We start from the raw sequence: 17,806 nt of genomic DNA, 5'->3' as shown, positions 1-17,806 counted from the left end.
TATTTATTGATCAATCAGAACAACTTGACATACAGACCATCCCCCAGCACAGCCAAGTGCAGACCATCTCAGACACTTGCACTCAGGCCCATGGTCCTAATCATCCTCTATGCGGACCTGCTGGGTAACACCACAAAGAACCCAAGAAGGGCTCCCACAGGACATACAGAACATCCCACAGCAGTAAATGGACAAGTACATATAAAATATCTGACAAGTGAAGTCATCAGGGAAATTGAGTGTAAAGCTCCATCAAGTTCCAGGCTTGGTAAACTGTGTCTGAAACCTAACACTGTGGATGTGGAGAATGGCAGATTATTAGTCTGAAGCCAGCATGGTCAATATATAATTGTTTCAAAGTCAATCTCAGCTATAGGGTGAGAATCTATCAAAACAAAACAGAAAACCAAACAGACAAATAACAACAGCAAAATCTTCTAAAATGTACTTCCATCTTATCTCATTTGGAATGGCTATCAGTCAAACAAGAGAGGCACAAACAAAGCAACTAAACAAAACATACTAATAAATTTTGGAGAGGATATATGTAAACAAAGAACTCTATACACTATTAATAATGCAAAATAGTTGTAAATTCATTTTGGAAATTAATTTTTATGCTTCTAAACGAAGCAAAGGCTGAATATAGTAAGGATACCTACATGCCCATGTATATTAACGCCTCATTTATAATAGCTTTTACAGAGCCATCTTATGCCCATCAATACATAGACAGGTAAACAAAATGTGACCTTTATTCACAATAGAATATTATCCATAAAGGCAGAGAATGGAATGCTTGTCACTTCAGGGAAAAGAATAGAATTGGAAATGTTCATATTAAATGAGATAAGGCCAGATTCATAGAGACAAATAGAATATGCTTTGAATCTGGGAAGGAAGGCACAGTCAGGAAAGCAAAGTCAAAGTCAGACTATTAGAGAATAATAAAAGGATCAGTAAGAGGCAGGTAGGGAAAAGAGAGGGAAATGGGAAGGCCATAAAAGATTTGAGAAATGTAAGAAAATTTCACAATGAATCCAGTTGTTATGGAATTAATATATTTAAAAGTAAGAAATACCAACTGTTTTCATTCATAGTGATACCAAAACAGTAAAGAATTGATAACTAGAGATGAGGTGGTATTGTGTAGCACGAATTGTTAGAGAGTCTTATTAATAAAAGCAAACTCAGAGCCAGGTATTGGGGTGAATGTTGGAAGATCAGAGAAGCAGAACCAGCCACAGCTTCCTCACCTTGCAAATTCTTCGGCTGATCCTGTTTCCTCAGTCTGGAAGCCTCTGAGTCCTCATCCAAATGGGTCTCAGCTGAACTACTGCTCAAAAGCCTAAAAGCTTAACCAGGCCAAAAACTTCTAGTTTCTGGTCCTCACGCCTTGTATGCCTTTTTGCTTTCTGCCATCACTTCCTGGGATTAAAGGCTCTTGTTACCAGGCCTGGCTGTTTCCAGTATGGCCTTGAACTCACAGAGATCCAGGCAGATCTCTGCCTCTGGAATGCTAGGATTAAAGGCGTGTGTGCCACCATTTTCTGGCCTCTATATCTAGTGGCTGTTCTGTTCTCTGACCCCAGATAAGTTTATTAGAGTGCACAATATTTTGGGGGGACACAATATCACCACAGTATTGGGAGCAGAACAGAGTTGAATTTTAAAGCATATACCAAAAAAGATGCTATAGTGAAGAAAAATTGGAGCTGGCATACTCTTGTTCACACATTTACTCATGTAAGACACATAATATACTTTTAGACAACCCTGATCATAAAATGGAGCCATACTCTGTCATTCAATAGATGCTTATATTTTTCCATTCTCCTCTTGATGTTTTTCCAATGAAAATGTATTGCATTAAGAGTCTTTATAGAAATGCAGAATTTTGTTTTACTTTTCTTCTTTCTTTCTTTTTTTTTTTTTTTTTTTTTTTTTTTTTTGGTTTTTTCGAGACAGGGTTTCTCTGTGTAGCTTTGCGCCTTTCCTGGAGCTCACTTGGTAGCCCAGGCTGGCCTCGAACTCACAGAGATCCGCCTGCCTCTGCCTCCCAAGTGCTGGGATTAAAGGCGTGCGCCACCACGCCCGGCTTACTTTTCTTTTTTTAATCTATGTTGTTAACACACAGAAAAGTTAATTGTTTGTGTGTGGAGGGACATATGTCACAAACAAAATGTCTCCCAAGCTGGATTGATGATGGTTGATGTTGGAAAACATCTTTCCCTGATAATTTTGAAAGACTCCTCTTTGCTCTCAGGAGAGACATCCTGATGTTGACATATGTGACCACCATGGCACAAAATGCCTTGTGTGGGAAAACTCCAAATTCATTTTTATATCCCTCTCCCCCTGTACCATCAACATAGACTTAGTTCCCTTAAAACTGAGATCTTTTGGAACCTGAGCCCCAAAATTGTTTTGCGGGTCTATTGGGCAATCTGGACTTTGCAGTGGTATCATTGAGTGTCCTCAAAAGAGCAGGAGTTCCTTTTATAAAAGATTGTGGATTGTCAGATTGATACTTCTTCCCTGTTCACTTCATTTCCTGAAAGTCAGGGTCAGCTTGTGAAAAGTTGTTAATCTGGCAGTTCTTTCTTCTTCTGGACAACTTGGGAATACTAATATTTTCTTTTCAATAATAGAGCAACATTTTCTATTATAGTCAACTTACAGTCATTTACAATGGTGTTAATTGCTCAAGAGAATGAACATGTTAAAATGTAACATAGGTGGTGTTTTGTTAAAAGTTAAATTTTGACTGTTGTTCAAATAAAATTTAAATCTCCATACATTAACTTAAAACTTTTTTTTTTTTAATTGAGCATCATTTAGACATCAGGTATTATAGGCATTTTATAGTTATGCATTTATTTCCCCAAATTACAAAGTGTCTTTGTTTTACAGTTAATTCTGAGGAGAGTAAAAAAGACTCTACTCTCAAATGTTCCTTTGCTGACTTCAGTGAGTTTTGCTTGGGTGAGTTAATTTCCAATTTATTTTCCTCTCGCCAAAAATAAACTATGTTCTTCAAATCTAGAATAATTTTGCGTAAAAATGTTCATTTTGGGGTCTTTAAAATTTGAGCAGTGAATATAAAAATCTGAGTTTTATAATTATTAATTGACTTATCACACAATTTAAAACTCAAATAATATGAGACTGCAGTGAATAATACTATAACAAAATGTCAGTGAATTTTACTTTTAACTTCTTATGAATTTCTTTCCATTCTATACAAATAAATATATTTACACTGATATCATGAAATGTACCAAATTTTGCCACTGAATGCTTTTTGTGCTAGTAAAAGTTGAAAGATCTATCGTGGTTCTCCATTAGTGAATAATATACATGTTTTTCTATACTTTTCCTATAAAGTTCAAAATTAATCTATAACTAACAGATACTGGTCATGAGTTTTCTTTATGAAAATACTGTTGATGTGTTTGCATTGCCTTTTTGATTAAGTGTGGAGAGACTGAAGACTTCTGAGAGCTTTTAAAATTCTGTGATCACACCAGCAACACATGATCAGGTTTAATTTGTCTAGGGGGTGACATGAATATCCACACTTTTTATTATTTCCTGGCTAAACATAAATGTAGCAAAGACAAAAAATGCCTAGCCCAATGTTTTTATCTTGTTCTAATTTTTTAGAGATTGTCAAGACATTTCAACATTTGCACTACCTTGAACTGTGTTGTGACAACATTCTGAGAACTACAAATTAATCATGTTTTCATAATATTTTTTAAGCTGGCATAGAAACAGGGCTACCTTATTAATTTCCTAATTAAACATTATCTGGTTCATTTCACATAAAAAATCAAAAGGAACTTTTCATCAGAACACAAGAAAGTTTTTTGCTTCAATACCTCATTTTGTAGCATGATCTTCAGTCACTCATTTTCTGAAAACAAAACAACATGAAAATACTTGGTTTTCTTTATTCAACACATCCACACAGGTAGTAAAGTTTACATTAAATTTTTACTAAACTAGTACCACTTAATACTTTAACAATTACACCAGAATCAAAATACTCTCATTAAAATTCCAATGATCTTATTTTTTTTTGAAAATTTGTTATTCCAAATTGAATGTATTTTTTCCTATACCCAGTAGATTGGAACAAATTGTGTTGGTGGGTCTCAACCCATCTGATATTGATATCCTTCTACTTGTCCAGCTTTACACTTGATATTTTATAATTTGTCAGTCTGTAACTCCAGTATTCAGAATGCTGAAACAGATTACAGCTTTCAGGTTAATCTGAGCTGATAGCAAGACTGACATTAAAAGGAGAGAAAAAAACTTATCCATTTCAAATTTCGCAAACCGTATTTAAATGGAAAACTGCCATTATAAGGAAATTTGCTAATATTTGTGTGACTATAATCATGCTGAACACCCACATAATCCATGCGGATATAGCTCCTAGTTGACAGATACTTTTATCACTTATCTCTTAGAAGGTTCTCTTTACAGTAGGTGGGGATTAACAGAGAAGTCTACAATTGGCCATGATGTGGAGAATAAACGACTGCAGAGTTCTCAGCCCTTATTGAACATATATACTACATCCAGTCTTCCAACAGATCAAAGTTCATGGTAGAGGAGGGGGAAGCAAGAGTATAATAGCTTGAGGAGTGGGTGACTAAAGGAAACAGTGTCTATAGGATACAACAGGGAAGTTGCAGATATAACTCACACTAGTTATGACAGCATGCACAAAATGTATGCAACCCCAAACCAGACCAAATTCCAGCCTGGAGATGGGAGTTTGGTGTGAAATTCAATGACTAGCCCTGAAGATATTGTCCATTCTGCTGTGAGAGGAAAAGACAGTCTTCTCTAAGAGTGTAGTCCTCAGTAAGTCAACTACTCTCTAATAGAAGACCACACATGTAAAGATGTTTGGGCAGCACAAATTGGTCTTGACAAGGAAAAAAAAAAGTTAGGTGGATTTGAAAGTAGTCCTGTATCTGAGATGAGTTAGGAGGGTAAGTATGATATTAAAAGTATAAAATAGTCAAATAACAAAAAAGAAAGTCTACTGTATCTCTGTAATATGATGTTTTCCTTATCATTGAAGGGAGGTCAAAGGAAGTAAGAAGCATTGAGTATAATTAAATAAACATGAGCATGTCAGCAATGCATGTTCAGCTGCAAATGCCAAGCAGTCTTATTTTCTGCATTTGCCTTCAGAGCACCATTGTATTTGAAGGTATTGAACAGGAATTTCCAAGCACTGTGAACCAAACAAGTGCATCTGTGTAATGACTTTCCCTTTTCACAGTGAACTACTTGGCACTGCTAATGAGAATATTAATGCTGCAGTATAACTGACTGCATGTAGACACTGTTTCATTGAGGACTGATATTTCCCCTTCCTTGAAGGAGGAGCTCTGAAGGAAGAACTTACTTTTATTGCATTAGAGCTTATGCTTCCTGCAGAGCTGATGTTTTAGTTACTTCTCCAGCTGCTATGATAAACATCCTGATAAAAACAACTTAAGGAAGGAGGATCTATTTTTAGGCTCATAGTTCAAGTGTTTGATCCATCATGGTAGAGAAACCATGCAGGCTAGAGCTTGAGGTAACTGGTCACTTTGCATCACCTCTTAAGGGCAGAGTGCAAGTGGTGTTTGTGCTCAGCCACTAATTCCATTTATATAGTCCAGCACACAAGCCAAATAATGTTGGGTGGGTCTTCCCACTTCAGTTAACTTAATCAATTTAGTTCCTCACAGATATGGCCAGAGCTTAGCCTAACCTAGATGACCACTCACATGCTCGCCTTGTGGCTGGTGTTTTAGATTATTCCAGATCCTATCAAATGACAAACAGTACTAACAATCACAGTTGCCTTCTACAAGTCTTTCTTGATTAAAATGTACTTTTCTAATCCATCCATCGATCAAATCATTCTTGTATCTACTAACTCTGTAATTGTGGCATTTTATTTCATGTCTCTGAGTATTTGTGATTTGATTTGTAAATTGGAATCAATAATTTATAGTTTGCCTGACTCTTGTCTTAAACAAAGAAGCATAGTTTTACCATGGCTACTAGGACACCCAAAAAAATTCATTGATGTGTTTAGTGACTCAGTTTATTTTCACATTTAAATTCTGATGAATCTCCGTGTCTTTGCCATACCAATTCATGTTTAGAGATCCTATTACCATCAAATATGATACTTATGATGTAACATAACAACAGTAATTCACTGAACTTCTTATCACACAACACTTTTCTTAGTTCATCTCATGTAATTCTCATAAAATCCCTTGAGGGTGAGTTTGTTATTATCACCTCTTGAAAAATTTGAAAACTAGTTCTCAATGGATATAATAAATTTTCAGATGATGAAAAGCTACGCAATAGGGAACTGGAGTTCCCTGGAAGTCTTAATCCTCAACTTCTCTTTCATTATTATCACATGCACAAAGATCTTTAAGGTAAAACATAAATAGTGCTGTCCACATAAGACTCATTCTGTAATATTTTCAGTTTCTAACTGTGATTAAACTGCATGGAAAAATGTACTTGTGGAAATGATTGATTTAAACTAACCAGACTTTCAAAACTTGTTGTTTGTTTTCTCCATTCTATTGTGTGACATAATGCTGAATTCTGCTTTTCCTGAAGCATCTCATAAAGTCAGAATGTCATTGTCATCTGTATTTATAAAACACACACACACATACATGTGCATGCACACAAGTGTGTACATGGGTTCAAGAGTACACATTCAGTTATGTTACTCATTTATTCACCCATGCATTCACATAAATCATTCAACAAAATTATAATTTTAAAATCATTAGTTTTGGAATCCCATTAAAGTTGGAAAATGACAAGGATATGATAATTAACATGGATGTGTTTGATTATGACTAGACAATTTAAAATTAATTAACTTAGAAATAAAATAAACTTATCTAATCAAAACCGGTATATTTGACTTCAGCCAGTCAAAATGTGTGTTTATCCAATCAAATTGTAATGTCAAAATTTTGTTAATGTTATTAATGCCTCTTAGTAAGGGGTCTTACTAAAAAGTTAAGACATTTACTTGCTTTCTACAAGCTCAATAGTTCAGACTGACTGAGTAGTAATTGTTGCTTCTTAGAGTAATATGGCTAAATGATTATATGGTAATTTTGCTTTCCTTACATTGACATTATCTCTATCAAATTTTATTAGTTTCCCAAAAGCATTTCATATCAAATATGATGTAAGGAACAACTACCTACTAACATAGCTAACCTACTTAAAGGTTACAGAAATAAGAGAATTATTCTTAAATCCCCATTTGCGGTGATGACATTACATTTATGGCAAACATTTTAAGTTATTTGTCAAACTTGTATAATTAACAGGTATTCTTGGTTCAACTTTCAAAACACATTCAGAATATGACCACTGCTTACCCCATTCACTCTTTTACGTAGTCTGGTCTATGACTTCCTGGCTATCCCGGTGCAATGGGTGTCTAATTAGACTCTGTGATCAAACTCTTGCATCCTTACAGTCTATTTTCCACAGTGCTATACTGAAAGGAAAACTAAATTTCATTATTTCTCTGCTCCAGTCTTTCCAAGGTTTCTCATTGCTTTTAAAATATAAACTTACTTCGGCCTTCAGAGGCCCTGTGAAATCTGGGTCTATTCTATATAGGCCAGTTTTTAATGCTTCTTTTCAGTAAAAGTGCTGCAGTCAACTTATTCTTGTGATTTTTCATTCATCATAATATTGCTCTCATCTCAGAACCTCACATTAAAATAAACCCGATCTACACCAGCTCCCCCTTCTGTCCCAAAGCATTTCTTCAGAACGGGTATTGTGACTTAAAATTGTATGATTTATTTAGGGATCCCTACTAGAGATGAAAATGTAGAGACCTTGTTCGTCATGTTAGCATTTGTAGCCCTATAATCAACAATAGTATATGATACCTATTTTATGCACAAAAATATTTTAAGATCAGTTACAGGAGTGAGGAGCAGAAATAAGTCAGATTATATTGATACATCCACACACTTTCAGAGAGTCTGGTGTGCCATCCGCTGGCTGCTTTGCCATTCATTACAAGGAAAAATGAACAACAACCTGTTAGGGATAAATGCATGGCAAATTTTTGCCCTGAATAAGATAAGATGTTACGTGGAGTAAACACTGGTGCACAGGCATACTAGGGTTCTCTGAGTACTATCAATAGCATGGATGGAACTCTCTTGCAATAGTAGTATAGAAATAAGATATGGTTATAGACAAATAAGAAATACAGGAATAGAAAAACTTTATTACATCCTGGGTCCTCATTATCACTATATTAAATCCCTGAATAATCTATATAGGGATCATCCAAAGAAAGTTCCATATGGATAATTATAAAAAAAATGAATATGTTATCATTCAAAGGGGGTAATTTTGTATGCCAATCCTACATCTTACTACCTGGATTCACACCATTTGTACGTCAGCTTTCTGAGTTGTAAAATGAAGACATTGTTGATTCCCTTCTTATACAATGGATATCAAGCAGGATAGAATTAAGATTTTTGTGACAGTCAAGTAATACAATGTATGTTGGATAAGACATGTAAATTATAAACATGAAAATGTTAACCCACTATAATTATTTAATTATGCATTCTCATATATTCTGATAACCCTAGATAAACTTTAAATAGAAAAGTTTCAAATTAGGGAAACAGACTGATAATGTTCTCACACATTCAAAATTCTCCAAAAGGACCCTCATCCATTCCCAGGCATCTCTCTTGTACCTTTGGTAAAATAGAATAAATAATTAGATGAAATGACATTATGAGAAATAATGGCAGTTGGAATATGATAGCTACTGAAATTATAATCTCAGTTCTGGCTGCAAACTTTATTCTTTTATCAAAGACACCTACTTAGGGTAGAAAATGAAAGGTATGTCCTTTTAAGAAACTCCAAATGCCATTTATCTTACAGATATATAAGTACTAGAATTGTAAATTAATAGCAAACAGAAGGAATATGTGTTTGTTTAATATTTTTTTCAAGTAATTTTTCATGGATTTTTTCCATTTAGTCCTAGGAAGTAATCCCTATAAATATTTTATTACCTCCCAATTTTATGTTAGGAGACTCTTGCAAACCCACTGTCATTTTAATAGTAAATGAGAAAGCCTAGATTTTAAGTTATATTGTTGAAGCTACAGTTCATACTTTTCTCACTCTATTAGCTTCCTTATGTCAACATGTGATTTAACTTTTCTTAAATTTCAAACTGTTTTCTTTTATTGGGTGCATGTTGTTAGACCTTTGGGAAAGGAAAAATCAGTAAGAGTTCTATTGGTTATGGCAAATGTCATCAAGTGTTACTGGCCCAGAAGCTTCTGTGGTTGGTGCTTTGAAAGTCATTTTTTTTCTTAAGTTTTCATTTTCTGAGTGTCAAGATGCAATTAAGTGCCGAAAGCACCATTAAATTACTAAGAACTTTCAGGGGAAAGTGGAGAGTTACCATGTTTGTTAAATATGTATATTGTGAACCTTATTTTAATTTCTGAAATGCTATGATGTGAAGAAAAGGTTTATAGAAGGGAAAATATGATGGATGTTTGATACAAAATTTCAATGTTATTACTCATAGAATTTTTTATTTGAAATTTAATTGATATTGTAGGCATCTGTGAAAGAAATGCATTGTCAAACGAGGAGGATTGAATACAAATAATACTGTCTTTAGTAAGACCCAAAACACACTGGCAGATTTCATTTATATTTCAGGAGATCCACTAGCAAAGGGGATTTGATTAGCTTCAGGAATCTAAACACAATATGGTCCTCTCCATTGTTGCCCACAGATGTAGACTGGCAGAAATACCAACTTAAGACAATTTTAAAGTTCTGACAGTTATGATTCAAACATCCCCTGCTAAGAATAATAGAAAAGATCTAGAACTGGGGCAGGAATGAATTTCTACTATGGCAAATCTAAAATAAACTATCATATCTTCTTTTCATACTGTATTTTCCACTCTTAATCCTATCTTAACCTATACCTAGGGTATTTTTTCCTGGGACAGTGATAAAATACTCAGATGAAAGCAGCTTGGGGTGGGTTTATTTTCTTTCACTTACAGCTCAAGGCACAGTCCATCATGATACAGAAGTCAGGGCACCAGTAGCTTAACATACCTATCAATATCACATACTCTCTCAGCAAGCTAGTGTCCAGCTCACTTTCTCCATTTTATGCAGCCTAGTTTCCCTTGTCCATGAGATGATCCTCTCTATAATTAAAATGGTCCTAGAATATCAGTTGAAGTAATCAAGATAATCTCAGAAACTTCATCGCATGCCTTCTGTTATGTATTTGTATGTAATCTTTGCTTTCTGGATTGATGCTTCTATCATTGTCAATTTGAGGATCATATTTACAATCTAGTGTTTACAGCATTTACATTTAATGAATGCATGAAACTTTTATATAGTTATTTTTTCCCTCTTTGAATCTTCTGTTGCTCTCAAGTCTCCAGAGTGCTGCATGGCAGTCCTTTTTCTGCATGAGGCAGTAACATGCATAGTGGCATGGATTCCTGAGTATAAATGTAGAGCAGAAGCACACCAGTTCTGCTACACATGGGATGAAGGACTTCAGGTTATGATTTCAACATCCTAAAAGCTAAAACCAAGGCTGCCAGCATGAATTTTAAAGATGTGGTAAAGTAATACATGACACTGAGACCCTTTTGTATTCCAGTCATGACTACCAAAACTGCTACTGACTTATTTCTTATGTATGCTATATTCAATAAAATTGTCTTTTTCTTTTAAGATGACTCTTTGATCTGACAAGTATTAGCATCCCTATCAACTTGACCCAAACACATCTTCTCTCCTCAGTCTTTACAAGGTCTTAGTCTCTTTTTCCTCTACCTTTAGCCCCTCAGTCTATTCTTTTCTTTGCAGTATTGGTTTTGTTAAAATAGAGATGATGCCACTCTGGTGTCACCCTGTTTAACTAAGATGAAAGATAAAAGCTGCCCAGTGGTTCACAGATCTACAGATTCCACCCTTCTCCTCTACCGTCACTCTCACACATCACCATGTCATGCCCTTCTCTTTCCTTCCCCAGCAGCATCACTACCACTGCCTGGAACGTGCAGGATGGCATACTCAACCTCAGGAACCTATCCTTAGTAATATCCTTTGCCTGTATCATGCTTCCATTGAAATCCACTTCCCTCAATGACATTTTGTTCCAGGGGTAGTTCTGGGTGGCAGCTTTTGGCAACCTTTTTAAAAACATTACAGTCTTTCCCTACCTAATATTTACTTTCCCAACTTCTCCTCCAGTTTCTATTTCTCATTGACTGTATTAGTTCCTAATACATATGTTGTTTCTTCTTTACCACTGTCAAGTTCATTGAGGTAGAAAGTACATTTATTGTGCTTTGTGCTGTATCCCACCTGGAATCATCCAAAGTACACTGCAGAGCTAAATATATTTATCCATTGAATGGAGAGAAAATGTCACTAGAATAGGAAATAACAGGAATAGGTTGGCCTCTGGCATCTTTTTGACCCACTGGCCAGTGCAAGCTCTCCAATGTTAGCTATCTTTTACCTTCTCCTGTTTAACCACACATGGGGATCCTGATTGCTGTCTCATGTGGGAAAGAAGAAAAGAATGGGGGCAGGAAGACAAGGAGAAACACACATACTAGCCCCTCCCTCCTGTCCAAACAAGAAGGCAAGTTGAAGGCACCAGAAATTTGGTAATTTCTCAAATAAAGTCTAAAATGGCAACTTTCTTTTATCATATGTAACAGCAAGAGACATGTCTACAATGTGCACTTATTGCTGTCACTGGATGACCTCTTCTTCCAGTTTTCATGGGTAACTTTCTGCTCTTCCTCTTCATATCTGTACTTAAATGTCCTTACTGTCCACTTTATTAAATTAACACCACTTCTTTTATCACTTGTTTCTTTCCCTCCTATCGTATTTTCTCCAATGCCATAGCCATATGACATAGTTTTCTTAATTTTTTTCTTCTCTTTCATGTATGTTTTATGAAGGGGAAGTTGTGTTTGTCACTATTATATTAAGTCTTTTACTTAGAGAAGTGGTTTAATGACTAATTATTAATGATATGTAGTTTGCCTTAATTTATAGGAAATATCATTTAATATTCACAAATATCAGCTTTAAAATCATACATAGACTTTACTTTCATGCATATCTTATTAGCATTATAACTTTACATAATCATTAATTATCAGGTTATGTATTTATTAAATATAAACAAAAATAATATACTTCACAAAGTTATTAAGTTAAAGAAAGCAATGCATATAAAGTTTGTGACTGTGAGCAAATAGTAACTGTCAATCAGAGGATCATTTTTCTGTCCATGGAATCATAATTAGGTTAAGTAACAAATTTAACCACTAAATATTCAGAACATCTTATATAACCGGTTATTAATGTATCTTAGGAGATAAGATACATAAACAGCTTATACTAATGTTTTTATCATAGTAGCTTCATATGCATCATAACATAATATGTATTTAAAGTTAATAGTTAAATAAACTAATGTTCTCTTTGTGAGAAACATTGCTTTTCTTCCCTGTAGTAAGTCAACTGACTGAATTATTCAAAGTACTGTGTACAGGCCTTCATGTCAAGTTCATGTTTGATTGCTATAAACAACTTTGATAATTATTTCCAAGACTCTTATTTCTTGGAAAAGGTTAAATATATAACATTTAATGAGATATTTGAGTCTTATGAAATATGAATTTTGTAAAATATTCATAGTTCTTTATGGTAGAAATAGCCATCATAGATATTTCCTATCTTATAATCTATGTTAATTATTCCTTATAGACATCTTCTTATGCAATTGACCTTATAATGTAATATAGTTTTATTATTCTAATCATTTTAATTTTTTATACTTTCTTGGCAATTGTAATTTTTAATCACCTAATTTCTGTAGTCTTCATAATATTAGTTAGCATATCTCTTATAGTTTGCTTTTGTGGATTTCTTTAACCCCTTAGTCAAACTCGGATTTCTAAAACTTCTCAAATTTTAAGGCAATGAACCCCAAATTAATGTATTTGTAATATCAAAATGTGATTAAGAATCTGTAGTCAGAAGTTTTCCTGTGTCCTGCCTGGTCCTATGGCCACTCAGAAACAAGTAAACACCCAGAGATTTATATTATTTTTAAACTATGGCCATGGCAGGCTTCTTGCTCGCTAGCTCTTATATTTTAAATTAACCCATTTCTATAAATCTATACCCTGCCATGTAGCTTGTGGCTTACTGGTACTTTACATCTGGCTTCTCCTGATGGCAACTAGCGGTGTCTGCCCCCATCTTCTTTCTGTCTCTCTGTCTGGATTTCCCACCTGCCTCTAAGCTGCCTTGCCATAGGCCAAATGGCTTTATTTATCAACCAATCAGAGCAATACATTTTCACAGCATACAGAAACACATCCCCCATCAAGAATCTACTCAATCATTACAAATATCTTCACCTAAAATTTCAAGTCATACAATATGTCTAAAATAGTTTTCATGGCTCTGGGTGTGTATTTAAGGTCTTATATACATTAAGAAGCACAGAGCTGCTGAGTTCACATGGAAATCATTCTAAGCTTCAGCATTAAGACAGTAATTAAGGGCAGGCAGTTGTGTGATTGTTTTGAGCTTATCCTTTGGATAGACATTATGTAAATATTTTGTTTAACTAAACTTGAGAAACTTAAAAAGTACAGAAATTTTCTTTTTTCTTTTTTCTTTATTTTTTTTTTATTTTATTTTTTTCGAGACAGGGTTTCTCTGTGTAGCTTTGTGCCTTTCCTGGAACTCGCTTTGCAGACCAGGCTGGCCTCGAACTCACAGAGATCCACCTGGCTCTGCCTCCTGAGTGAGAGTTCATGGGGTGGTGGTTAACTCCCCCGGTTCTGAGGAAGGGATGATACCTTAGGAAATCACTGAGAATCACACACTGCCTCAACATTCCTGGGCCAATACAGGGACAGAGAAAGCCCTCAGGAAGACATGATCTTCAGTCATCCTTAATCCAAGAGGACAGGTGCATAGGGACAAAGACACATGAGTAGGGGTGGGGCGTGCTTCTCTGGAGAAGAAACATATCCACATCTCTGGAGGTAGTGCTCATGATAGCCACACTCATTTCTTACCCTTGATGAGGCTGTCACTCCTCAGAGTACAGCATTCATCCTGTAGATTCTGCACTAGATTGACAGCAGCAACATGTTGTTCTGTGACATGGCAATCCTCTTAGAGAGGGCCTGGGTGGCCCAGATCTTTCTGCGCTTGATGTAGCCAGGATTCCGATTCAGTGCTTCATGGAGCCTCTTGGCAGCCTCAGCCTGCACTATCTTCCCTTGCTGTTCCTGCTTTGCATTCTCCACCAAAGGTAGAGCCCACTGGGCTTCCGACAGGGCCACTTGTTTGGCTTCTATAGCAGCTGGGTATTCTTGGCTAAACCTCAGATCTGTGATAACTGCATCACTCAAGATGAGGCTGAAGTCCTTGGTGTGCTCTGCCAGTTCTTTTCTGATCAAGGGTGATACCTGAGCCTACTGGGTAATCAGCTGTGAGGCAGTAAACCTGGAGATCACACTCTTGTTGACAATCAACAGCAGCACTCACTCCTAGTGGTCTACCCTAGGCTCTGTTAAATGCTAGAGGCGAGGGGGGGGGCGGGGGCCGGCGTCCTTAACTTTGAGTCAAACACCACATGCAGGGAAAAATTCACCAGCTGCAGGTCTTTTGAGCCTGTAATGGAGGAGTTTTTTTTAGGGTCTAGCCCAAACGTCATTGATGATAGAGTACTCGAACCAGGATATCCTGAAGTTAAGGCCTTCATCCAGGATTGTGTCCTGATGTATATAGCCAATCTTACTAACAAAGATTGGTCTATGATCACCTTCCAAAGTAAACATGGATTCATAGATATCATATGTCATGGCCCCCAGTAGCAGTTTCACTGCCATGACCATGCCCCAAAGTCCCTGGGACAGGCACCCTGCTATGTCCTTCAAGTTCTGGGCCATATCTGATCATCCTGAAGGCACTGGCACCAGAGGTTGGGAGATGGTGTCCACCTACTTCTATCTCACTCCAGTTCAGAGACTATGCCCTGTACATGAGCATCAGGGACCACGGTGCTCTCCAAAAAGCACAGATTTTAAGTGAGGTATTTTCTGAATAAAATGAGTGGACAAAAATGCATATAACTTTTTCTTTTTCTGTTTTAGCTCTAGGCAAAGATAAGGATTACATGGATGAATCTGAACATGCCAACTATGACCGATCTCGTCTCCTTAATGACTTTGTTATCAAAGATAAGCCTGAATCGAAGACAAAATTATCTAAGGTAATTCATACTGGATTATCTATGCACAATTTTTGTAATGTAATTTTTAAAAATTTGGTGTTGTATGAAAGGAGAGAAGGTTAGCACTCCCCTTGACAAGGATGGAAGAGGCCCTTGGGCCTAACAACACACTTACGGAGCCGGGCGGTGGTGGCGCACGCCTTTAATCCCAGCACTCGGGAGGCAGAGCCAGGTGGATCTCTGTGAGTTCAAGGCCAGCCTGGGCTACCAAGTGAGTCCCAGGAAAGGCACAAAGCTACACAGAGAAACCCTGTCTCGAAAAACCAAAAAACCAAAAAACCAAAAAAATAAAAAATAAAAAATAAAAATAAAAATTTGAACAGTAGTCTGTATGATTGGATTTGTGCTGGAAAAACTAAAAAGACATGTAAGTTAATATGTATCTTAAAGGATTCAAGCATGAAAAGATGTTTATTGACATAATCATTTATATTATAAAGCAATTATTTTATTATTGAACAGATCCAAAATTACCCCTTTATTTTTTAAATTTATTCTTTAATTTTTAAACATATTTTATTTCTAATTAAATATAATAATACTATCCTCCCCATTCCTAAACCTCCTCGTGTCCCTTCATTTCCTTCTCTAATTCATGACCTCCTTTTCTTCAGTTATTCTTCTTAAACACACAGAGATATGTACACACATATAATGAGTAAGAATATAAACACAACTTCCTGAGTCTATTTATTGTTCTTTATATGTATAGGTTTTTAAGGCTGACCTCTTGGCATTGGATAATCAGAGGTCTCAGCTATGAGAAAACTGGTTATTCCCTCTCACAATTGCCAATAATTGACTCTAGCTCTTCATCTAGGGTTACGGTCCTGTGAGATTTCTTCCATTCACAGTGGAATGCCAAATAGTATTTCTTCATTCAAGTCTTATTCTGGCAAGTCAAAGATACAATCTTACAGAATATGTCCTTGTTCTTGAGTTTTACATTGTGCTGTACCCTCTTCTATGACATTCCCTGAGCCTTAGGTAGAAATCTATCTGGACTGTGGATCTCAGAGTCAGTTGTTCTCTATGCTTTGATCAGCTGTGACTTTTTGTAGTGGTCTCTGTATGCTAAAGAAAGATTTTTGGTAAGGCATGAGAGTCTACACTTAGATATGGGTATAAGGATAATTATTTGGAATGCTACTGGCTTAGAAATGCAGCAGTAGTATGCTCTCTTCTGAGGTCCATAATTATGTGTATGGGACACGATGAGATATTTCAATGCCTGTATATATTTTAATAACATAGTGATTTGAATATCACTGTGAACATTTACCATTCATTTATTGGGAGAGCATTCAAAATTCTTTCTTATAATTATTCTGGCATATCTAATACATTATTATTAACTGCAGTTATCCTACAGAGCCATAGAATACTGCATGTGTCTCCTATCAAATTGTGGCACTGTACCTGTCAGACATAATTATTTAAACACCAAATATAAGCCATGAAGTTATTTGTTAATAATTCTTTTTTGGAATTAGTCCTTCACTTTTATGTTTTTCTCCTCAAAGTTAACATATTAACATAGTTTTATACTATATAATTTAAATTATTTGACTTCCAATTCCACTTATTATTAGATATAGTGACATGGACATATTAATTACACACAATGATTTTGTTATCCTTATCTGTAATTTTGAACATACTGTCTGCTTGACATAAAACATGAAATGACTTTGTGAAAGTATCTAGGGCATAGCAAAGCCTGAGTACATACCAGAATTTTATAGCAACTCGGAAGTTGAGATTGTAGCATTGAAATCATATTTTACCAACAAATAAAATAACGAAATATAATTTAGTTTTAAGCCTCTTTAGTTCACTGTTTTCACCATTCCTCAAATTCAATGCTTTTGCAGATTTTCCAGGGCAACTGAATGAGACAGTCCAGAACCAAATTGCTGGTGATTATTTTCATGACAGTGACTACAACTGACTTACATCTCCTCCTAGATGCTAAGATAAATACTATCTCAGAACAAGTTTACCCCCCTTTTCCTGTTAAAGTGGGGTGTCTTCTATAAAGAGATGGGGAGGAATGAAGGAAATGAGGAAAGAGGAGGGAGAGGGAAAGTGAAGGGAAGGAAATAGTCTGAATATTTAATTTAGTCCAAGAAATTGCTTAAATTTCAATAGCTCCTGCATAGGTACTACTCATGTTCTTGAACATAATTCTCTCTGTGATGCTTAGTTTGTTTAAACTAGATTAATTTTCTCTTTATTAGTCACTACTACTACTAAGACACTTAAAAAGAAATCTAGCCGAATTTAAATATAGCCACACTGTCAGGAATGAGTCCAAACTTTAATATATTCCAGGTTAATTACTTT

The 17,806-nt window shown here is 35.6% G+C and overlaps 1 protein-coding gene and 2 pseudogenes across 1 annotated transcript in view; 2 read left to right on the top strand and 1 right to left on the bottom strand.

Annotated features, from left to right (window-relative positions):
- The window catches only part of Ano3 (anoctamin 3), a 255,321-nt gene that overhangs the window by 64,881 nt on the left and 172,634 nt on the right, over positions 1–17,806 (top strand). The window contains exons 3-4 of the mRNA XM_028882377.2: positions 2,914–2,985; positions 15,321–15,439. Coding sequence (XP_028738210.1) covers positions 2,914–2,985; positions 15,321–15,439 — 191 coding nt within the window. The remainder of the gene's footprint in view (positions 1–2,913; positions 2,986–15,320; positions 15,440–17,806) is intronic.
- LOC114702101 lies at positions 13,928–15,120 on the bottom strand (annotated as a pseudogene).
- Positions 15,497–15,606, top strand: LOC114702117 (annotated as a pseudogene).

Source organism: Peromyscus leucopus, chromosome 4 (genome assembly GCF_004664715.2).
Source record: "Peromyscus leucopus breed LL Stock chromosome 4, UCI_PerLeu_2.1, whole genome shotgun sequence".
Taxonomy (NCBI): domain Eukaryota; kingdom Metazoa; phylum Chordata; class Mammalia; order Rodentia; family Cricetidae; genus Peromyscus; species Peromyscus leucopus.
The sequence above is the reverse complement of the archived record's forward strand: the minus strand, read 5'-3'. Positions and strand labels throughout refer to the sequence as shown.